The sequence below is a fragment of the Camelus ferus genome, chromosome 19 (assembly GCF_009834535.1).
Source record: "Camelus ferus isolate YT-003-E chromosome 19, BCGSAC_Cfer_1.0, whole genome shotgun sequence".
Taxonomy (NCBI): domain Eukaryota; kingdom Metazoa; phylum Chordata; class Mammalia; order Artiodactyla; family Camelidae; genus Camelus; species Camelus ferus.
The window spans coordinates 18,269,474-18,293,210 of NC_045714.1; the positions used below are offsets into that span (position 1 = coordinate 18,269,474).

General features: G+C 52.5%; 1 protein-coding gene across 2 annotated transcripts in view; it reads left to right on the forward strand.

The window, feature by feature from the left end:
• The window catches only part of RALGAPA2 (Ral GTPase activating protein catalytic subunit alpha 2), a 265,476-nt gene that overhangs the window by 228,265 nt on the left and 13,474 nt on the right, over positions 1 to 23,737 (forward strand). For both annotated transcript variants that reach the window (XM_032461744.1, XM_032461746.1), the window contains one exon: positions 16,281 to 16,402. In XM_032461744.1, coding sequence (XP_032317635.1) covers positions 16,281 to 16,402 — 122 coding nt within the window. The remainder of the gene's footprint in view (positions 1 to 16,280; positions 16,403 to 23,737) is intronic.

Consider the following 23,737-nt stretch of genomic DNA (forward strand, 5'->3'; position numbering starts at 1 on the left):
GCCCCACGCCAGAGGCTGGGGTGCGGGGCTGTGGCCTGTCTGGGGAGGCTAACTGTGCTATTGACATTTGCTTTGCGTTTTGCTTTCATTGTGCAGATTTCACTTCATACACCTCATTCCTCGCTGCCTGACCTGCGAAAGGCCTGAAGCTCGGTTCTCCAGGGTCTTTCTCAGACACCCAGTCACGGGCACCCCCCGTCCCCGTGCGTCTCTGCTCCACCCCGTCTTCTCCCCTCCACCCCGCGTGCACGTGGTCCACAGCTGCAGGCCGTGTCCGAGACACTGCGATGAAAACTGAGGGCTTTTTTATGGTACAGAAGCCGTAAACCTTTACTACATTTCTATTAAGTGTACTTCTCTACACGGTATCAGATACAGGTTGTGGAATGTTGTGTTTCTTCATTGATCTCCGTTCTGTTTTGAGACGTTTCAGAGTTGCATCACCGCAGACTGCTTTTCCAAACTGTTTGAGCTCTTCTGGGTGATGCTTTGACGCAGAGGGTCCAGCAGCTCGTGCTGTGTGGACACTGTCTGCCTTCTCAAGAACACATCCTGACCGTGCACCCTACCAGGCGACCTTGTCGCTGTAGTCCTTTGGGTGCACGATACACAACCTCAGACTTAAGGGAGAACATGGTAATTATGAGATTAACCATGAAGGGCTTGCTTTAAATCAGCTGAGTGTGCGTGTGTGTGAATGTTTAGAGTTCGTCAGAGAAATATTTCCATCTTGTGATATGAGTCAAACTGTTGGCGGTGCAGTTTTTCAGAAATGTGCTGTTTCTAAACTGAATTTGTGTTTATTACTCACATCAAAGAGCCTATTCCTGATTTTCACGGACGAGCAGCTTCCGGATGTGGTCCCCCACGTCTGGCCCCGCCTCCCCCAGCGCCCCACCCGGGCAGGCTGAGGTCCCTCTCCCAGTTTCCTCCATCTCAGTTCAGATTCTCTGTGGGAGGAATGCAGTGCCCCCTCTCTGGTTCTGGCCAGATTACTACGTTGAACCATGAAATTACCAATGTTCACCGACAGTTAACTTAGAGAACTCAGTTTCTTCAGCTCAACAGTGAGGATCGCAGTATCTTCCATAGGTGTTTCCGATAATTATTGGGAATAATCTGGGCTTGTGGTTGGGTGGGTGGATGGATGGATAGAAATGTTTGTGTTTGTGGCGTGGAGTGGAGCTGGCTGAATGCATTGTCACTAAATCTGAAAGATCTTTCTTAAAACGCAGGCTTCGTAGCACGGGTGGGACTCACCCAGGAGAGGCTGGGGCCCAGCGGCCAGCCAGGTGTGGGCCTCCCTCCCAAAGGCCGGAGCCAAGGGTCTGCCCGGACAGAGGCTGGCAGAGAGAGCCCTTCCACATGGGCATCCCCGAGGTCGGCGGTTTAGGAATTCATGCATCTAACAGCGATCACGGTTCTCCATGGCGGAAAGGAGGCCAGCTGGTTTTAAAAAAAAACAGAACAAAACAAAACAACAAAACCCAGAGACAAAGCAGTTTGGAGAGAGATCAGAATTTTTCAAGATAAATCACTCCAAGTGAGCAAATGCCTCAGCCACCACGCACCCACGACGTGGCAGGGTCTGTTTTCCCAGCACCTGAGCTAGTCAGCTGGTCTACCTGAAATCACCAGCTTCACAGAACTGCCGTCAAAGGAGACGCTGTGGCCTTTGTTTTTAATTCTCTCTCGTCCAGGGAATTGGATGGCATCACTGAGTGCTTCATGGGTCCAGGTCGGGGGTGGGCTTGTCCTCGGAGAAGTTCAGAAGTAAAGCTTGTTGGTGACACTGCTCACCTTTAATAAGATTATTAGGGTCATAGAGGTCAGGGGGCATGGGAGTGGTTCTGACCTTTCCCCAAATGATCCTCTGGCCCATGACATCAAGCAGTAATTTCTGTCACCAAAGGCGAGCCCTGGCGGTCACTTATGAACAGGTTCAGGGCCCGTCTCTGTAGAAAACAGGCCAGGTGTTTCCTTCTAGAGCAGTCAGACGGTCACCGGGCAGAAACTGGCTCCCCTGCTCAGTTCTGATGTGCGTCCCAGCCCTCGGGCAGCAAGTCCACTTTCTCCTGGCCCTTAGAATTTCCCTCTCTAAGTGCTTTTTGCAAAAGAGATACAATTCCAGTGATCTGAATACAGTTTGTGGCTAGTCACAGGTCAGCTCGGCCCAGCTGCATCCACGCCAGCGTCCCTGGACCCCGCGGTCCTCCGCGGCACAGGAGGCCGCGTGTTGTCTCTTGCTCAGTGCCATTGCACAGGTGACTTTACCCCCTTCAGTGTTTCTGAATGGCACCTCGTGGCACATAGTTAAAAATAAGGATTTGCCAAGAAGCTCCATCACCCTTGGAAGATAGCAGTTGACGAGTAATAGTCCATCCTCACTGCCGCTCAGTGTTCCAGTGTAGAAGCAAAAGCCAAGTGCGTCTCCCAGGGGCCAGCTCTGCCGGGTCCAGTGTCGAAGCGTGTCCTGAACCCGTCATCCCGACCTGACAGTGGTCAGCCATTCTGTCCTGGAAACTGTCCATTAGAAATAGTTAATAAAACCTTAGAATTCTGCACTGATTGTCTTCAAAATGGGACCAGAAATAAGCGCCATAAAATCAGTTTTGTTTAAATGAGCTCATTTAAATTTCCCAATCTCTGACACATAAACGAAGAGATTGAATTAGTATGGCTTGTTACTCTACATTCTGCTCCTTAAGTCAGTCACACATTCAGCTGGGAAGTCACCACTTATGCCAGGTTAGCTATGAAAATTGCCAGATTATTTGGTTCTGGAGGGAGAGAGAAAGACTTAATTTGTCTCCCCTCACCTTCCTGGCCGCACCAAACAGCAGTGGCCGTGAATCACCTTAGCACGAACATCACAAGCTCTTCAGTAATATTCATACTCAACCAAGACCGCGTAAGAGAGGAGCAGAGGCCAGCGCTGGGAGCACGCTGGCCCGGGCTGGAGTTCCAGCCATGCTCACTACTAGCTGGATGGTCTCAGAAGAACCATTTCTGCTCCATCTCTGCCTTGTCTTCTGTGGACAGAGGCTTCCAGGGGGATCCAGCGGGTTCATGGCTGGAAAAGGGCAGAGCATGGTACCAGCGCTGGGGGATTGCTCTTACTTACTACGTAACAGTTGTGTCTTTTATTCACAGAGAGCTGTCATCCCAGCAGAACTCAGGTGGGCTATGGTGTAATCTCATCACAGTGTGTTTTAGACTCCCCCCTCCCGGAACAGTGGGGCGCTCAGTATGGTGCTTGAGTATTGCTGGAAGCCAAGACTTAGAAGAGAGTTGAGGAGCAAGGAAACACTTCTGTTACATCTGAAGGAAGAGTAACAGATACATAGGAGGCACTCGGTAAATAGCAGATGGATGGATGGATGTGTGGATGGATAGATGGATGGTCAGAAGGATGGATGGTTGGATGGGTAGGTAGATGGATGGATGTGTGGATGGGTGGATAGATGGTCAGAAGGATGGATGGTTGGATGGGTAGGTGGATGGATGGATGGATGGATGGATGGATGTGCGGATGGGTGGATGGATGGATGGGTGGGTGGCAGGCACTGCAATTGGAAGAAATAAGGAACTGAGGGCAGACTAACCTGGGCTCTCTGCTGTGGATGAGCTCCCTCACCAGGATCACATTGGCCTCCTGGTCTGGGGACCTGCGCAGTACAATTCTGCTTCGCTTTTGAATCATGAGGAACAGCTCCACCTCTCGTTAAATAAAGTGCAGACTGGCTTCAAAGGACATTTTCCTCACCTGGGCCACATCTCATGCCATTCATGTAAAACTGCTGGCTTAATGGAGTTGCTTTTGATCCATCAAGAACAGACACACCTAATGCAATTTCGCAATTTTTCCAAGAATAAGTGTCTTAATTTGCAAGAGAACGATGTGGTTATACTTTTAAGTAATGTTGCAGTTATATTTTAAGTCACCAAGATGGTATCGAGTGACTCTATGAGGCTCAAATGCGGAAAGTCCCAGGGAATTGCGCGAGCTGGGAGTTCCGTCGTTAACAGCATTCTGGGGCCATGTCTGTGTGTGTGGCAAACGTATTTTCGTCAGAATGAACGGGATCTCTGACAGGGAATTTTGCGAGCAAAGTACAGAAGCAGGCGGCTTTCATTTCAAGTATCCAGGAGAGCAGTCCTAGCCCATGCGAGCGCTGGAGGTCGGGTGTGAGCGCCATCATCTCTCCCCTGGACAGTTTCTTTTCAAAGAGTGTGCTACGGTGAGGGCTTTCTAGCTCTGATCTTTGCTCCTCCCGGGACAGCCTCGCTTCTTTACTTCCTCCTGCGTTACTCGTAAAAGTGAGAGATTTCTAGACACCCAGAGGGACCTGCTGAAATGCAGTGCAGGGGTTGAGTGTGTTGTCCCCGAGGTTTCCGTGAAAACGCCCACGAGCGGGGGCACTGGGCCTTCCGTTGGAGCGGCTGGCGGTCCTCCCTCTGCGCCGGGGAGCCCAAGGTCGCAGGCTGGGCGGTGGCTGGGAGCTGGGCCCTGAGCCAGGCTGCTGGGGTGCAGGTCCCGGGCCTCACGGCGACGTCACCTTGCCGCCCGCTCTCCTGTCTGCTCCTCCGTAAAAAGACAGAAGCAGTGCAGACTGTGCACGGGCTTGGAAGCACACGTGAGGTGGGTCCAGCCTCTGAGAGCCCCGACCCTGCAAAATGCCAATCGTCTTAATCGGTCTCGCTGCCTAAACAGAGCCTAGCCTCGGGCGGGCTCACACGCAGGCCGCCCTCTGAATTCTGTGCCGCCAACAGGCACCTCTCCCGCCGGGCTGTCAGCGGGGGCTTTCCCCTCCGGGTGCGCTCACGGAAAGGCCTCTGACCCCGAGGGTTGCCCCTTGTCCTGAGAACATACTGCGTCCCTGCGGGAACCTCGCGCCGGGCCGTCTCCCCCCCCGCCACCCCCAACTCCTTTGGCGTCCTTGGAGGGCGTTCCCGTCCCCGCCTGGTGGGGTCCCGGCCCAGCGCCTTCCCGGGCCTGGCGGGGACACGCCGTTTCTCTCCTCTTCCTGTTGGAAGGCACTGCAAAGACAGCCCCTCGGCCGCTCAGGCAGCCGGACCTTCCTCAAGACATGTTGTCTTCAACAGAAATGAGTGGCTACACATTCATCTCAGCAGACCCTAGAACCAAGATGAGCAGGGGTGGCGGGCCCCCACAGTGAGTCTCCGAGTCAGAGTCGCTCCAGCAGCCCCTGGGCATTCTGCGGCCAACCTTGAAAGCAAAGCAGAAAACTCTCCCACCGCGCTATGTGAGGGACTTTTGCGTGCTGCCTGATCATCGCTTTGGTTTTACCTAACACTGAGCCAAGTGCTGAGACAGATGTGAAAAAGTAAACGAGGTGCTTTCTGCCCCCCAGCTGCTCAAAAGCCCTTTACCGGTGACAGCACGAGTGAGGCTGGTGTTCTCCGGGTTCCTCTGGCCGTCGTGGTCTCCGAGGGGGGCCGTATCTGTTGACAGGCCTGGCTCTGCCCACAGATGGAGCAGCTCTTCAGAGGGCTGCCTCCTGCCCATCCCCCCTCACCCCAGGGCCCTGTGTCCACTCAAGGTGGCTGGCATAAGCCGTTGGCATCATACAACTCTATTATTATTATTATTATTATTATTATTATTATTATTATTATTATTATTTATTATTTTGAGATAATTATAGATTCACAGTAAGTTCAAAAAGAAGTGCAGAGGGTCCCATCTACTCTTCACCCAATGGCTTCCAGTGATAGCGTCTTAATAACTAAAATAAAACCGGCAAATTGACATTGGTACAATCCCCGAATCTCGGATTTTGCCAGGCATACAGGTTGTAATTGCCCGAGATCAGTGGCTCTAATGTGGAGTGGCAGACCTAGTTTTGCTCCCTCCGATCACGGAGCTTTGTTTTATTAGAATTCCCCCAAATTTCCAGTTAGGCTCCTCTAGCCGTGGCGGTATTTTTGCTCTAACTGATCATCCAGGAGTGTTGAGTTTCAGGCGTGGGCCAGCGGCAGCAGTTCTCCCTCAGGTGTGCTGTGAGTGACGCCGTTTTACCCACCAGAACAGGGTCTGGATGGCCGCGGGGGCCACGTGGCACCTTCCACAGGAACTGCTTGCCGCATTTGGTAAACCCCTAACTTTTCTTGGAGTTTTCTCCTTGTCCTCTGGTAACTGGATACTAAGATGAGAATCTTCCTGGAAAATTCAGATCCCACCGAACTATCATTGTAGAAATACAGAAGTAACTACTTTCTGTTTTCAGATACACTCTTCTTTATTGTTTGTAAATACACCTCAAGCTTTTAAAATGTCATTAAAAGGAGTATTTCCCTAACATTGTTTTTGGAAATGAGAACTCTAGAGGATCTGTACAGAGCCTGGTGCACACACGTCAGACTGTGGAGGTAAATGCCGCCGGAGCCCAGTCTGACTTCACCTGGGCCCAGTGTGGGCTGGTGACCGGCAACAGCTAGGAATATTTCAAGAAAATTATGACCAGAACACCTGCCACAGAAGGTTCTTTTTGCCCCTGCTGGTCTCGTTCTCTGGTCTGTCAACTGTCATCCTGAATCTGTTTTGTTTTTAGAATCAACCTAGATGTAACCCAACCCACAGGTCGCATGCGTTGGCTTTCTCTCCAGAGTGAGAGCGGCTGAGGACTGAGTATTGGCTGGTCCTGTTCAAACTATGTTGTCTGTGAATAGCATCTTGCCTCTTACAGTCAGGGGTGAGTTAGATGTTAAGTTAGAATGTAAAATCCACGAGTACTGCTATTTCATTGTCTGTCTTTTCACACCTTGCCACAAAGAGAAGTCAAGCCATTTAGAGACAGTTCCTCATTTCTAACTGTTTTCTGTTTAATCGTTAACTTCGTGGATGTTAAAGGCCAACAAATTGTCAGCTACCGTCGTTCCTATAACTGAAGCTGTGAGGACATTTTTTTTTCAGAGCACGTTTTTTAGCTCCTAACGTATCTGTGGGCTAAACGAAAATCTGTGGAAGAGAAACAGTTCGGGTGACACTGACCCCCTTCCTCCCAGAAACCAGGTTGTTGGCATCAACCTGGCCAGCTTGCACGGTCCGTGTCAATCCACCGCTTCTTGGGTCCTCTTCGTCAGCAAGGCAGCTGGTGGACTCTGCCCGCTCGTTGGACAGCGGGTCCTCTGAATGCGAACAAGGCCGAACGCCTGATTTTCTTGTCACTTAGGCTTCTGCTGATGGGGGGCCTGGTGTGACGGTGTCGGGGCCCCTCTCTCACCTGGTGATGTATGGAAGGTGAGTCAGGGGCGGCTGGGAGGATGGAAATGGAACACGCCGTGATTAAGGGCGCACTCCTTCATACATCGATCCCCCGTGCAGAGCGGATTTCAACATTTCTAATAAAACCGTAGATCAGGACCTTTGCACCCTTGGAGCGTCTTGGGCTCTAAGACAAGACCCTCTGTGCCCTGCGCCTGCGACAGCGTCCTTGGGCAAAAGTCTGTAATTTAATTGCCTGAAGAAAATCTATTTTTTCCCTATTCCCATTTACTCTGATCATTTCCTCAGAATTATTCTTAAACTTGGTTAAATGGGTCTTTTCTCCTTTCTTCTCGGTGGTGCCCTGCTTCCTCTCCAGGAGTGTACCATTAGGGGCTGAAACCTAATCTAATATCTCACGTGTGTCATTTCCTTTCCCCAAGCATCCACTCTCTTTGGTTACATTGTTCAGTGAAGTCGTCCTCTTTATCCGTTTCCAGGCTGTGACATTTACTTTGCATGATTCATTTATTTGGGGTCTTAAACCATCCTAGAATTTAAATTTGCGTTATATTTGAAAGACAAACAAAATCTTGGTAAAAATGATGTATGGCTTTTGGCTGAAACTGGCATGTGTTCCCACCTTGATTATCATGGAATTTGTCCATTTGTTAGGGATTATGAAATGCCAGCCCCGCCCACCTATGGAGTACCCTGAGCCCTGAGCAGGGGCTCCTCCCGGCAGAATCACCACTCTCCCAGGGCTCTGTGACCTGCTCTCTCCCGCCCCTGCAGCCCTCCCCTGCTCTCTGGCTTCTGAAAGGAGGGGGTTCCCAGCGTGCATCCTCCCCAGCTCCTCCGGGATCGGCTCCAAGCCGGTGACTCAGCGACGTCATCTCCAGCCCAGTCCTCTCATGCCCGGCTTTGCTCCCCTGACGCCTGTTGGGCCCCGGCCTTGCCTTCCTGGTCCTCTGCACCTGCCCACCTGTCACCTGGGCCAGGATCCTTCCTGGACTGGAGTCTCAGCGTCTCCTCCTGCCCACTCCTCTGTCAGCAAGAGTGAGCACCTCTTCCCTCTGGCACTGCTCTCTCGAGGCCCATCTCCTCTCTCTGACTAGTTCCCCTTCCTCTAGCCTCTCTCCCTTCTACATCCTTCCACACATGCCCACACCCCCCCCCCCCGCAATGATCCCTCAAAGGCAGACTTGACCTTGCTGGTTTCTGTTTCAGAACCTCCAGAGGCTCCCGGGTGCCGGCCACTGTGGTGCTTCCCCAACCCCCGCGTGACCAGCACCTCGCGGTCTGACCTGCAGGGAACCGCTCTGCCCTCTGGGTCCCTTTGACTTGTGTAGGTGCCTCCCCCCGCCAGGTGGTGACTTTGTGTCTGTCTTTCCAGGTAGGTTGTGGATCCTGTGAGGGACAACAGTATCCCTTTTAGATCCTGGCCCCTCCTGCGCTAGAAGGACCCCTGGCACACGGACTGCTCCTCTCCAGGGATCTCCCAAGAACACGTGATCCAGGGACCTTCTGTGAGCACGTGATTCCGGGCTCTTCCATGAACACGTGTTCCAGGGCTCCGCGCTCTGCCAGGCCACCTTTCCGTTTGGCCTGGAGTGTGGTCAGGGAGGACCGTTTTGTTAGAAGACCGCCCCCACAATACACAGCGTGCACCATGTACTCACAGGCCTTTGCAGGGGGACAGTTTCCACTGAGGGATAATCCACATACCATACAATGCAGTGGTTTTCAGTGTAGTCGCCAGATTGTGCTGCCATTACCACTGCCCAGTTCCAGAACATTCTCCCCCAAGAGATCCCACACCCGTTAGTAGTCGCTCCTCAGCCCCTCCCCCTGGTCCCTGGCAGTCACTGATTTCCTCTCTGTCTGTGTATTTTCTTATTCTGGGCTTTTTATAAATGGGTTCCCACAGTGTGTGGCTTCTTCCACGTAGCGTAGTTCTCAAGATCCACCCACCTTGTAGCATGTTCAGTATTTTATTCGTTTTTGTGTGAATATATGAACAATTTTCTGTCGTTTGGATAAAGCACACCTTGTTTATCCAGTCATCGGTTTCTGGACACTTCAGCTGTTTCCACTTTGGGGCCATTTGTGAAAGACGCTGCTGTGAACGTCTGTGTGGACGTTTCTGTGTGAACGCGTGTTTTCGGTTCTCTTGCTCATACGCAGGAGTGGATTTGCCGGCTCGTGTGTCTGGTGTCTGGGGAAGCTGCCCAGCAGTTTGCTACGGCAGCCGCACCATTTCAGGTTCTCACGGTCTCCCCCCCGTCCCCACCACCGCCTGCTGCTGGTCACCCTCGTCTTCTTGATCATGACCGTCCCGGCAGGTGTGAGGGTCCTCCGTCTGTGGCTTGGCGTCCACTGCCCTGGTGGCGCGAGAGGCTGAGCGTCCTTCCGTGTGCTTGTCGGCCGTGTGTCTCTCTTCTTCGGAGAAACGTCTGTTGGTTCGTCGCCCATACTTTACTTGTGTCGTCTTTTGCTTACCGAGTTACAAGCGTCGTCGTGTCCTCTGAATGTGCGACCCTTACCAGAGGAGCAGCGTGCAGATGCTGTCCCTCACGCTGTGGGCTGTGTGTTCACTTTCTGGACAGAGCCCTTTGAAGCACAAAAGCTTTTTACTTTGATGAAGCCTAATTTTCCTGTTTTTTTACTTTGGTGGCCTGTGCTTTTGGTGTCGTATCTCAGACCAGGAAACATTTTAAAGCCTTATCCTTTGATCAGTGTTCGAAACACCACCCAAGACATGAAAATGCACTGTCGTCATCCTCTGCATCCTCTGCTTCAGAAGTTCCTGGTAGCAGGACCAACAGAAGAATCAGCGCACTCGTTCCCTGGTTTTAGGAAGTGGTCTTAGCCAGTCCTTCTCAGGGCTCAGGTCGGCCACCGTTGACTCGGCTTCTTACGAGGATTAACCTATGTCTGTGGACGTAGCGGTCCTCCGTCCACCGCTGTCTCCTTGTCACCAGGCTCCTGCGAGCCCAGGACCTGTCCCTGCGTGAGGAGTGTCCGCCTTCTTTTCTCCATCTCTTCTGCCACCCCCACCCCCACCTCTACTCCATCTCCTCTTCCCTCCAAGTTGGGGGACCGGCCAGCCCGTTCTCTGTCTAGACCATTCACAGAGTTTCCGGTCATGTCACTTCTGCAAGGAAACTTCCCACCTTTTCCACTTGCCCGAAATATACGTGCCATTCACTTCTGAAACTGGCAAAGCAGAAGTATAAAATATTAAGACGTTTGTCCAAGCTCGTTGACTGAACACAGAGACGTAGGGCGGCCTGGCCTCTTCACGCCCGGGGGCGCCCTGGACTCCCCTGAGCGCTGGCGGACCTTCTCAGGGTGATCTAGAAGCGTGTTTCGCCCTTGCCTCAAACCATCCAGGCAGCCCTGCGCCCCTGGCCCTCCTGCTGCCCCTGGGGCTCCAGTCTCCTCCTCCTCCTTCCAGCTCGGGCTTCTCTGGGCAGGAAATGCTCCTACCCCCCCAGACCCCCATTGATTAGCCCCTTCCCTGCACCTCCGCGCAGAGCCTCCCTTCTTGTCCCTGTGAGCTGCCTGGCGCCGGCGTGAGCACAGTTGTCCTTACTCCGGGGGCGCGGGCTGGGCGAGGGTGGCTCACTGTCCCCAGACCCACGTGCGCCGGACGTGGCTCTTGAGCAGAGGGGAACTTGCTTTCTGAAAATGGCCGAGCCGCTCAAGATCATGTTTCCTGAGGAGAGTGAGGTCATGTACAGGCAGGTCTGTGGAGGACACTGACCGTTCTCCAGCTCAGCCCGTTTTGTCGTTCCTGGTGCCCAGCATTTCAAGCAGAGGGTCTCTGTAGAAAGATGTGCTCCTTCTGGGGCGGTTCCCGCAGCCCCGTGGATGGTGTTGCTGTTTGAGCTCTTTAAATCCCATCTGTCAGATTCTCCACGACGTTCTGAAAAATTTGAGCCCTAATGTTTTGGCCTATTCTGGGTTTTCCTTGGCCTATTTCTGGGTTTTCCTATGTCTGAATCAAATGGACTGTTCCAGCATCATTATCCTTAACAGCCAACCTTTCACCTTGTATGTCCCCCTTCGGCTCAGGGAAGCTTGCCCTGCCCTCCCAGTGGGTGAGACAAGATCATCTGATTAGTCCATACTCCGTTCTCTCCAGGGGCGCTTTTTCACTATGAAACATTTCATACCTACAAGAAAACATACGACATTTACCCTGCTGTGGGTACCAACCAGTGTATTTGTACCTACCGTGTGCCACCTCCTGCCCCACCCAGATCCCCCTGGTGACAGCCTCACTGCACGTGTATTCTTCAGCAGTTTCACTTTGCCCTTCAGTCACTTGCTTTTTTTCATTGAACATGTTTTGAGTTTCATTCATCTAATATACAAACCTGTGTTTTTCAGTGCTGTATAGTATTCCACTGGGTGGTTGCATTTATTGGTAGGCATCAGGAGGCCACCTCCTCCAAGGCCATTTTGTTGGTGTGAGTTGAGTATGGTGTTTACTCTGGGGAATATGGAGACGGCCCAGGCAAGAAGGGCTTCAAGGGTTGAAAAAAGTTCAGTCTGTAATAAAGCATCTTTTAAACAGTTCTCTTTTTTCCATGACTTAAAAAAATAAATGGGATTATTTCAAAATAGGAGTTGTTCCAAGAAAGATCCTGAATAAGTAAAAAGAATGCCATGACTGTTATTTTATGAATTTATAAAGGCAGCGTGGTCTGTGGGTATCAATGCAGCTTAAACCTGTACACTCAAGTTTCGGTTATAGGTTGATTTATATACCCACGCATATTTAAGTCAGTTGATTTACTCTCATTTGGAGTTTAACTCCCATCCTTGAACAAGATCTGGAACTTAACCCCATGTGTTTTAGAATTGAAGATATTAGTTGAAAGCAGTAAAGGTGAGAAGATGGGGGTTCTAGTCCCAGTTGCACCCCTGAGTAACTGTGACTCCAGAAAATCACTTGAATTCTTTGAGCTTCTATTTCCTGATCAGCAACACGGAGACCATGGGACTTGCCCCAGTTCCTGAGGGTCTAATGTAAAGCCCACCGAAAGCCTGACCAGGGGTTCCCCTAGTTTATCCACCACATTCTTTCTGGAAGACAAAACCATAAGCCCACCTTGAGGGCTGGGAGTTGCGGGCAGTCCACGCTTCGTGCTTCTCCTGCGTGCTGGAACCTGGGTCGGTGCTTCCTCATGTGATTCCATCCAGCCTCCCCGCAGCTCCGAGAGCAGATGTCAGCATCCACGCAGCACACAGAAGGCGGTGGGGCTGGGCGGGGCGGGGTAGGGGCTGGAATTCAAATGCAGGCCTGTCTGCCTGCAAAGAGCAAGCCCCTTTCTGACTGCCCTGCGGCTGCTGCCATTGCTGAAAATTAAAACAAATAATAATTTAAAAGACAATGATAATCATCAGAATAAAGTTGGTGGGGGGCTGGGTCTGATTCTCCAGGTCGGGCCCGCAGCAGAGCCTCCCTGGAGAGTTTCGGAAAGCTGTCTTGGTGGTTTCTGATAAAATGTAAACAGCTAAGACATACTGCCTCTTTATTCAAGTCAAGGAATATTGGTAAGTGATAAAAATTCTTACATGAAAATGCAGACAGAATAGATCACTTGAAAACTCAGAAATACCTGGAAACCAAGATGCATTTCTAGTTAGTGATTGGAATGTTCTCTGAGTTGAGTAATCGGGGAAACTCCCTCTTTAAAAAGTGCTTTACTGTGCATGGTATTTAGTGAGCTAGTAATTCAGGACAGAATTTAAGTCTCACGTTTGTTAGTGGACTTTTCTGAGAACAGAAGGGCAACGACTGGTCTTGAAACAGGTGTTAGCTTTGTGTCCAGATGCCTCTGTCATCAGTCCTGGGACCTGCTTTCGGTCACAGGTCCCCAATTATCCACTCCTGGTGTTGCTTCGGCGTCCAGTTCACATCTTAACAAGTCTTAGGCATGAGGAGAAGAACCTTGCAAAGCATTTAATGTCTAAATTATAAATGCCTTTCTTAATAGAAAGCAACCAGCACGGCAGCCATAAGGGTGTCAGGTAAGAAAAGATGAGAAGACACCGATCCTAGTGGCCCTTGCTAATAGCTCTACCAACAAGTTCAGTTAAGATCCCAGAGCTACATTATTTAAAGCTACCAAAAAAAAAAAAAAAAAAAAAGATTTTAGCACGCGTGAGCTTCTTGGCTGTTTCTGAACGGTGCCAGAGCTGGGGTGGTGCTTGTTTTCTCTTTGTCATGGTGTTTACGCCCCCTGGCTTGGGCCACGAGTGAAAATGCATTAAATGATCTCCAGTCCCTAATGGATGTTTGTCTAAGCGACAGCTCCCAGCTCAGCTATGTTCAGCTCGGGAATAGTGTCGCCCAGCCTGGGGTGGGAGTGTGTGCTCCGGGTGCCGCTGGGGACCCTTCCACAACACTTCCTCCTCTCGGACCCAGATTTAGAAGCTCCTTTCGTGCCCGTCTGTCTCCGCAGGGCCTCCACTGAGGAGTCCGACCATTAATATTTATTGAATCCGAGAATCTCAGACCTGGATTATCCCCCGCTGTGAGTCTAGTGCTGGACTTGCTCTTAGGAGCCCAGGCCTCTCAGCATTGACAAGGACAAGCTTGTGGACAATGGGAAAGTGTCACTCAGGACGAGGATGGCGGGCTGCCCTGGGATCCTGTGGATGGGAGTGCACAGGGCACCCCTTCGTGGCTGACGGTGAGCTCGGTCAGCACCACGGCTGCTCCTCCAGATGTGTGGCCTCGGCTGCGTCCTGTTTAGCAGAGCACACCCGCACATCCATTTCATCAGCGTCATCCTCAGCGCTGTGTGCGGGTGTCCAGGCACAGCAGGGCCTTTGGGGCCCAGCAGGACGGGGCTGCAGAGGCCACCCTGTGCCGACCTGGCCGCCAGCGCTGAAAGGGGGCCTGGACGCGAGCGCTGACAGCGGCCCAAGGCTCAGGTGGTCCTCAGCCATGAGTTTAGCTCGGCTCTTTGAGTAATTTGTCACGCCTGGCTCGGCCCCTGCTGGGCCCGCACGTGCCAGCTCGGTGTCAGAGCGCCTGTCCGCCAGCCGGCCGCTCAGGCCCGGCGTCCTGCTGTTCGCGGCCCAGCGGCTCGCAGGGGCCGTGCTCAGAGGGCCACGCACAGCAACAGCCAAGTGCTGTGCAGAATGAGCGTGTTCGTAATGAGATGTGAATGGCATCAGTGGGTCCCTCCAGACCCAGGCCCGAGCGGCGACGTTTGGCAGCCGGTCCATGAGGGCGAGTCCTGGGGACTTGCGCCCGCAGAGCAGGCCCCTGCGGCCCAGGCCTCCAGGTGCTGTGACCGTCCATACAAAGGACCATCCTTCACTGGGGGCCGCTTTCGAGTCTTCAAACTCATTTTCCTGTTTGAAAGTGGCATAGAGCCAGGTTGAAAAGAAACTCTGGAATAGCACCGCCCGGGAGAGCTTCCCACGGTGACAGGCGTGTTCTGTACCCACGCTCAGGGGGCCGAGCAACTGAATTTCGACTTCTTCAGTCAATTTAGATTGAAATGTAATTTTCGATGGCTCCTCGCTACCGTGTTCGCTACCGTGTTGCTCAGCACAGCCGTCAGTGCCTCTGGTCCCACAGGCTGGAAGCCTTTCTTTGAATGTAATTGAAGGAAGGGGAGAAAGAACCTATCCTGAGAAATTCATGTGTGTACTTTGCCAGAGGAAGATAGAAAAATATTTTCCTCTTTTGAAACACTCACCAGGAGTGGGTGCAGCTCAGTGGTAGAGTGTGTGCTTAGCATGCATGAGGTCCTGGGTTGTTCAATCCCCAGGACCTCCGTTGATATAAATACATAAATAAGTAACCTAATTACCTCCCCCCCAAGAATAAACAACAACATAAAACACGTGCTTACTGACCACCAATTGACATAATTTTCACCAGCTTAAGTTTTGAAAGAGGCCATTTTGAAAAGTTAGTTTTAAAATACAGTGAGAAATGCTGAAATTACTTTCGCCTCTCTGGAGCAGCGAGCAGTGAGCGGGTGGTGACCCGCACTGCCTGTGCTCCCGGAGAATTAGCACGATTTTGCAAAAGGACTAAAACACGTGTGTTAACTTGCGTCGATCACGAGGACGGGGGAGTGAGGACGCCGACTTCCCGACCGTTAGTGCGCGGAGCCGGGTGTGCAGTGCTGGGTCCGCTGTGGGCCGTTCTGACGCTGTCCTGCCGTTGGACGGCGTGGTTCACCCTCCGAGGGGACAGAAGCCGCACACAAAGGGGGAAGGTTTGCTTTCTGCCCGTGAAAGGCTGCCACGCACAGGGGTCCATCCTATCAGGGCAGCTGGGAAGTGGCTCCAGCGGGTTACGCTCGTAAGTCTTATTGGTGGCTGGTTTTTGATTACACATTTGAATGCGTGTGCTCCAGACTGCAGTTTTAATTAAAAGGCAATAGTCTTTTTTTTTTTTTTTTTTTTTTTTTTTTTTTTTGCTGTGTGCTCCCTGCTAGCTTCTTCCACTTACTAGTTCTTATTTTCAGATGCTCGTGGCCTCTCGGCTTGAGGCTCTGGTGTGCCCACCTGGGAGCATGCTGTCCTGGCCTTCCCTCCACCCAGTGGCGGGCACCACCTTCTGTTTTAAGCATGTATCACCAGTTTTTGCCTGAAGTAGCGATTCACGTTGTCAGCGGGCTGAGAAGAGCGTTTCATTCACGGAACAAAGAAGGGCAAGCAGCCCTGCCCACGGCTGTGGGTGGGGTCCCGGTCATGCCTCTGTGTTTGTTTGTTTGTCCCAATCAACCTTAGCTCCTTGGATGCGATTCTGTAACCGTTGGCTTACACATTTTTTGGCAATACCTGTTTGGGCACAAAGTCTAACAGACGCTGAGACCTCAAAACCGGGATGTGGCCACAAATTATGACTAACGTTAATTCTCTGACAGGGTGTTTACAAACTGGCCAGGTACGTTCTTCCCCGCATGAGTGCAAAAGGCGCCCAGCTGTACTGAACACAAGGTGAACTCTGTCACTGTTATGTGTGTCCTGCTGCCCGTGCGCTTGGCTCCTTAACCCACTCCTGCAGCTACGAGGAGCGAGCTCGGTACCTCGAAGCGGTAATTCAGAACCACCGGGAAGTCATGACGTTCGAGGACTTCACAGCCCAGGTCTTCTCCCCGTCCCCCGGCTACTCCCTCGGCGGAACCGGTGAGTGTCTGCGCCGTCCTCCCTCCCCCGGCCCCGAAGTGCCCCCGCGCCACAGACGTACACCTGTTTTGCACAGATAAACGCTCGCAGATGCAAGAAGTGCGGTCTCCCTCTGCATCAGCTGATGAATGTCAAAAGGAGCGGTGACATCCATTTTAATTTGCTTTGTATCCGAGCTGTTCCCCCGGTTCTGTTCTTCCGCTCTCCTGTTAACCTCTGCGTCTAGTGGGGTTAATGAACTTTCTCTCAGTGATGTGCTCCGGCCCGCTCGGGAGTGTGGGTTTCTTGCTGAGCTGGAAATATGCTGTTGAAAAGTGGGGCCCGAAATCAGCGTTCACTTATCAAAAAGAGTTCCTCACAGTCGGAGCCGTTGCTACCAGTGCTGAGCGGGGGTTACGCTGTGGAGACCCCGGGTGAGGGGCTGACATGGGGAGAGGGGGGCAGCCCCTGGTCCGTCATCACACGGGTGGCGAGCACCCCTGTCACGTGGACAGGCCGCCGAGAGCAGCAGCTGGTGGGGAACCTGCTAGAAACGATCAGAAGCACTCTCACTCACCAGACCAACCGAAATTCCAAAATTTTTGTGTTTAGGTTTTACTCTTTTTATATTTCCCATTTAGGGGGAAAAAATGTGTGCTGGCACCTAAACCAACGAAATGATCACTGAGACCCCCCCAACACACACACACACACAGAGTAGAATTACTCATACATTTCTGTGTGTAGTTTCGGGTCAGTTGCCTTTCCAGAAGGCAATGGGGTGTTCAGTCAACGCAGGCTGAGACCCTGAACGAGGGCCCCCTCCTCCCGCCCGGCCAGCGCAGCTCTTAGAGGGCCTGACAGATTTCCACCCCGTGTCACTGCTCTCCCACCGCCGCCTGGCTCCTCCCGTTCTGACTTGTTAACAAATATCTTACACACAAAGTGAAAAAAAAATTAAATTCAGTGAAATAAATCACCTACAAATAAAACCAGCCATGCATCATTGTTGAACATCGCTGGCTGCAGTCCTGGCCTCCCCGCGCTCTGCGGCTGATAAGAGGGAGCGGCCGGCGCTGGCGCGGGGGCCCGGAGCAGCAGGCAGAAGGCCGGGGAGATAAGCGGGCTGGCGGAGGTGCGGGGCCCCGCGATTTACATAATCACACCGGCCTGGCGGGGCGGCCGGAGCCACGCCGGCCTCTGTCCGTCTCTGCTGAACTGCAGTGAGCACCATGAGAAAAGTCCACACGAAGCTGCAATCAATGTTTCTCACGTTAAAAAAGTAGGACAGCTAGTGAGTCGAATTCTCTTATACACTCTGCCAACATCCTAAGACCAAAAAAAAGTCAGTTTCAAGAGAAATGAAGATTTCATTCCCAGTCTGGCTGCAGGTTTAAAACCACTTCTGATGTTTAGGTGAAGGAGCACGAAGGATCAAAGCTCGTTTTGAAAAAACAAGAAGTTCTCATTCAGCTTTTTTGCATCTTCACGAGGGATGGGGACCAAGTTTTTCAGTGCAGGGTTGTTTGTTGTTTTTTTTTAAACTCTCGAGAAAGCTTTTGTTTTTTTAAAATTAGAAGAAATGAAGTAATGAGATACTTCCATTCCTTAACTCAACTGTTCTGTTCTTGGGGCTCTTGATTATGATTTTTTTTATTGAAGTAGAGTTGATTTACAACGTTGTGTTAGTTTCTAGGGTACAGCACAGTGATCCAGTCATACACATACATCCTTTCTCATTATGGGTTATTATAAGATACTGAACGTATTTCCCTGTGCTTTACATGATTAAGGTGTTATTGAAACAAATACTGATGAACTTTCTTTTCCTTGTATATTTTAGCCTCTACGTAAGCTAACTTGATCTTTCCCAAAAGTTCATAATTATTTAAACCAATTCAAATGAGTCCATGCATGGGTGACCCCTTAAGTGAGCCTCTAGGAGCGATTTGGGTTTTTTTTTAAGACCTGCTGTTTGGAGACAGGCTTCTGTAAGAATGTTGCATCTGCCGAAGTCACTGACCCGATAAAGGTCCTGACGGCTCGTTAAGAGTGGGCGTTGGCGCCTGAACAAAAGGCACGTGAGACCAGAGGTGGGATCGAGACACACACCGTCCTTCCTCTTTTCAGATGGTTGGCATCAGGGTCACGCTTCACGACGTACAGGGTGTAGGGTGTTTGGTGTGGGGTGGTAACATTTTCCACGCGTCTCACACCAGCCCATGAATGTGACTCTGAGTCTGGGCACAACGTTCTCTTCCCACACGCTGCGTCTCTGCCCACGACAGCCATCAGGAAGGAGCCCGAAATGAACTTGCTTTGAACTGGAACTTGGTGGGGGGACTTCTCTCCCATGCGCAGGCACACTTTCAGAACCACGTCCTCTTCCGGCTCACAGCCAGTTTTGCTTTTGAGGAACCCCTATCCCTGTCTGTTTCCACTTTTACAGATGAAAGCGTTTTTCACTGATTTATTCACACTGTCTTTTTATTTTGCTGGGACGAGTAGAGTCAAACCCAGACGAGCCAGCCAGCTTAAACTAAGAAACAGAGGTGAAGTCTGCTCTTCCAAGCAACAAGCCAGCTGGAAAAATTGACCCTGAGCGGCTTAAGCTCCCACAGTGCACTTGGGACCCAATCAGACCGTCCAGGCCGCGATGTCGTCAGAGCAGGGCCTCAGCCCCCGCTCACATGCATGTGCACAGTCGGAGGAATTAGGGGCTCCTTTGTGTCCTCGGAACAGGGCTTCGCCGCCAAGCACAGGGAGAGGAACCTGAACACTGTATTCGAACCATACTGTTTTTTGCAGCAGGCAGCCCCGTTTCTGGAAGGAAGGCCTCTAATGTCAGCCTTTAAGTCCTAGGTGTAGGGAAGAGCTGTGCTACGTGGGGGTGCTTGTGCCCGAAGACGCACGTGGGAAATGCGGGCTCCCCGCCCCCGCACTGCTGCCTGCCAGCGGCGGCCCGCGGAGGGGCACCTGGGCAAGGCAGTGTGCCCCTCCCCACGTCGCACTGTTGACCACGGATGAGGATGTAGCGTCTTTTGTTGTTAGGCCAATAGGTAGGTGCTCAGCTTTTAAAAAAGAGGTTTAAAAAGCTATTTTCCCAATCAGAAAAAATGTTATGTTGACGCCACCCCACCCGACCTGTCACTCCTATTGATAACACCTAGGGCGTAAAAGGCATTCAAGCTGCTTTCCTACCCAGCTCTGAGTGGGCTGCTTTGATTCCTTCCTTACTGACCAGCAGTTTCTAAAAGGTGACCAGTGTTTAAAACAACGGCTGCAGTTAACACACACACACGTATGTGTGTGTGTACATGTGTTTTATGCATGTATTTATAGATGCATTTAACACATCCTGGGGTGGGGGACTACTTACTACGTCTGTTTTCAAGCGTGTTTCCAGGGCCGGGCCCGGCGGAGAGGCCTCTAAAGGGTTAAGCGGAGCGGCTGGGACTGATGTAATCAGTGCCGCTCACAGCCAAGTGCATCTGCTCACCATGAGGTCAGTCTTCTGCATGCTAATGACTTGGAAAATCAAGTCTAATGTTTGACATTATCGGAAAGGATATAAATAGTATAAATCTTTACTTTTTGGAAGGTGCTCTTATAAAACAAAAGGAGAAAAAAAAAGAAACTTCAGCTTGGACTTGAGTTTGGTTTTTTTCCCCCAGAACGGCTTTAAAGATTATGTCTGGACCTTAAAGTCTCGGAGGAATCCACTGTGTCTGTTGGTAAATGAACCCCAAGTCGCTGTTACAGTCACAGCTCGCAGTTCGGTGGAGGAGGACCGCCGGCATGTGCACTGTGATGCCTGCTATTGAGAGTTTCAAGTCCCTTGCTCAGAAGTTGACAAAGATGGGTTTTCCTCAAAGAACACCTAAACGAGAGGTTCTTCTCCGGAAACGGACTGACTGCATTTGCTGAAGATGCCAGCGCTGTGTACGGCCCTGTTCTGCGTTCACGTTGCTGTCAGGAGCCAGCAGAGGGAGCACAGATCTTTGTTTATCTGTTAGCCCCTCACAAACACATTTGGTTTCTCCGAGATGCGGTCAGGAGCACTGCCTCCCTCATGATCGAGGAGATGGTGAAGGCTCAGGGACTGAGAGCCAGTGGGAGGAACTTCCCCACCAGGCTCCAGCAGATTCTGCCACTTTTAATGTAGGTCATATTTGGAGCTTAAACCGGATTAGTCTGAGTCGGTCTCAGGGTGCTGCAGCCCCTGCCGCCTGCACGGAACTGCCGTCCCCCATCCACACGCGCAGGGTGGCCCGGGGTCCGCTCCCCCATCTGCGTGTACAGTGTGGCCCAGGGTCCGCTCCCCCGTCTGCACGATCAGAGTGGCACGGGGTCCGCTTCCAAGGGTTGATGGTGCTCACCTGCCTCATAGAAGACCTGTAGTTTTTTCCTACAAGAAAATCGTTAAGTTCACGGAAGCTATCAGAAGACCCTGCCCAGTGTCACCGGGTCGTGCTGGTGGCCGACGAAGTCCCCTCGTGGGACGGCAGGCATGCTGCACGTTGGTCCCAGAGTGAACCCAGCGTGTGGACGTTACACCGGGTGCTTTTAGGACCCAGCAGCCTTCACCTGGAGGTGCGAGCTCACCCAGCTCTCACTGGCCAGGCCCCCGACCCGTCCTCGGGGCGCCTTTGCCAGGGTGCCTCGGGCTAGTCACCGTGCAGTGACCCTGAGACCATTCGCTGGGCAGTTAGCCATCAGGTCAACCCCCAGAAACAGCACAAGGTGGATCTAACTGTAACCTGCAGAAGAGGAAAGGTTTTCCCCGTTCACTGAGGGTGGGCCCCTTATAGATTCATTCCGTATCTGCCCCTCTCCTTTCCGCCCCTCCCTCCCAGTTAAAATGGTCCGAATAAAGTTTGATCAGTAGCACGTCCTCTGTATTCACCTTCCTTGTAAAGTTGCTGAAATCAGCAAAGGGCACTGTGGAACGTGGTGCTGGAAGGGACTTCAGGGGACACCATGTCTCGCCCCTCCCATCATTCCGATGAGCCGAGGACCAGCCGTGCAGGATGACTCAGAGCCGACGGCCTCGCCCCCCCCCCCCCACTTCTGCCCCTCACAGTGGAGTCAGTGCACGTGTTAGCGACGTCCGCCACGGCTCACATGGGCACCCCTCCCCGGGCCCGCTGTCACCAGACCTTGGGTACCAGAGCTCCTCACCGGCCAGTTAGGAGGGAGTGTTTCCATCCAGACAAGCCATGCAGCGCTTGGGAGGAGAGGAGCAAACAGTGTCCCAGGAAGTCCTCAAACAGCGCGCGCTCGGGGAGGCTCTTGCGTCCTCGTCGTGGTTCTTCAGAAAGTCTTCATGAGGTAAGAGTGCAGTTTGGAAAGATGCCGCGTGACTGGAAACCGCAGGCACTTAGGTCACCAGAACCTGCTGTGTGACGTCATGGGTTCCTGTCATTCCTGTCAGGGTGGCCATGTGTGTCCGCTGGCCAGCAGACACGTGTGACAGTGACAGTCTGTGGGTCACCTCGTAGTTGTAGCTGCAAAGTCCTTCCAGCCAGCCACCCCCAACAGGTAGGGGACCGGAAGCCCAGAACACGCATTGGCTTCGCTGAGTCCACAGACGCACATGGGGCGCTCCCACGGGGCAGGCGGGTGGGCTGCAGGGCCCCAGCGGCCGTCCCGAGGCCTCAAGAAGCTTCTGATGTCCTGGGGGATCCGGGAGCACCGGCAGGATCCGCCGGAGCCCTGCGTTCACATCCGCTGCCCAGGCTGTCCACCAGCCGGGTTCCCGGGGTTTGCACACTTCCCTCCAGGCAGGCCTCCTCCTCCCCCTGCTCCTCTCCACGGCCTCTCCAGCCCCACTGTCCTCCTGGGCTCCCGAGTTCAATGCTGGCCAAACCCTCCCCCTGGAGCCGGCCTCCCCGGCTGCAGGGAGTACGTGTTGTCTCAGAGAGCAGGGCTCTGTTGTCGCCTGGGTCCAGCCTGTGGTCACTCTGCAGCCCGGCGTCCGATTCTGGAAAGTGGGTCGTGAGAGTGGTGCCTCCAAGTGGCCCCCAGAGGCCCCGTAAGGACTCAACAAGTTACTGTGTGTCTGAGAAGGGGGCCCAGCAGGTGTCCCCTGGGCTGTCACCTCGCCACCCTGCTTGTTGGGCTTTCCTCACTGTCCTGTGCACACAGCCGCCGTCCTCCTGCTCCATGTGGACCCTGCGCCTCCCGACTTCTGCTGTCTCCCTGGAGCCCGGCTCTGCCTGCATCAGCCTGTCTCATGGGGTGGGGGGTGGGGGGTGCAAACAGGACCACAGTGGCTGGAGGTGCTGGGTTTTTTAACCCGTAATCCTATTGCCCAAACCCAGTGGTTCTGGCTCACCTGTGCACCGGGTCACCCACGAAGCCGGTCCAGCCCTATGCTGCTTCCTTCCACCAGAGGTGAAGACGTTTGGGTCTGGGTGTGGCCTGGGCGTGGGGACTCCCTGTTCAGAACTAAGCAGGGCTGAGAACCGGTGTCCTGCATGAAGGCGCTTCTGCTGCGTCCTGGTCTCGGTGCCTCTGACTTGTCATCACTTACATCTTGATTCTTCTCAGCGTGTGGAAGGCTCTGTGTATGTGTAAGCAATCCTTCTCTCTCTGATGCGCCATCATTTCTTTAGAGAATGAGGCATCAATTTCTTATAACATCTGCGCCAGGAGGACAACAGGAATGCGGGCCAGCCAGAGCCAGGCTGCTGCTCTCAGGGATACGGGCATGTCTCCAGCCCACAGATGTGTGTCCAGCCTGATGCAGGAGGCAGAACAAACACCTGGGTCTTATCTCCCCTCCCTCCCCGGCTCCGAGCCTGGTCCATCCACAGAGTAGGTGACAGTTTGCATAACTGAAACTTGATTAGGACGCTTTCATAAATGGTATCGAGGGCTTTAAAGAGAATTCTCGATTGCACAGTTGGGCACCACACCTGGCCTCATGTTTTCCTCCATAGCTCTGGTGCTTTCCCCAGTGTCAGGGAAGAGATGAGACAAACGTGTGTCCCACTTGATCATATAGAAAATGACGGTGCACCTGTCAGATGCCGCCCCGTCTGCACTGCCTGCACCTCCCCTGGGTGGGACTGGGCTGGCGTTGAGGGGGAAACGGGCGGCTCTGGAGACCTGTGCTCCATCTCTCCCCTCCCCTTCTGGAGCCTGACATCTTTTTAGGGAAAAGCAGATACTCATGAATCACCACAATGAGCTTATTATTAAGCCCAGATAAGTTAGTGCCACACCACAACTGCATGTCAAAAAGGTGCATCAGGGAAAAAAGACAGTCGCCAGGGTTTGGGTCCATTGGGTCGAGATTTTCCTGAGCCGGGCTGTGCTGTCTACCTCGTGAGCCTGGAAGGAATGAAGACT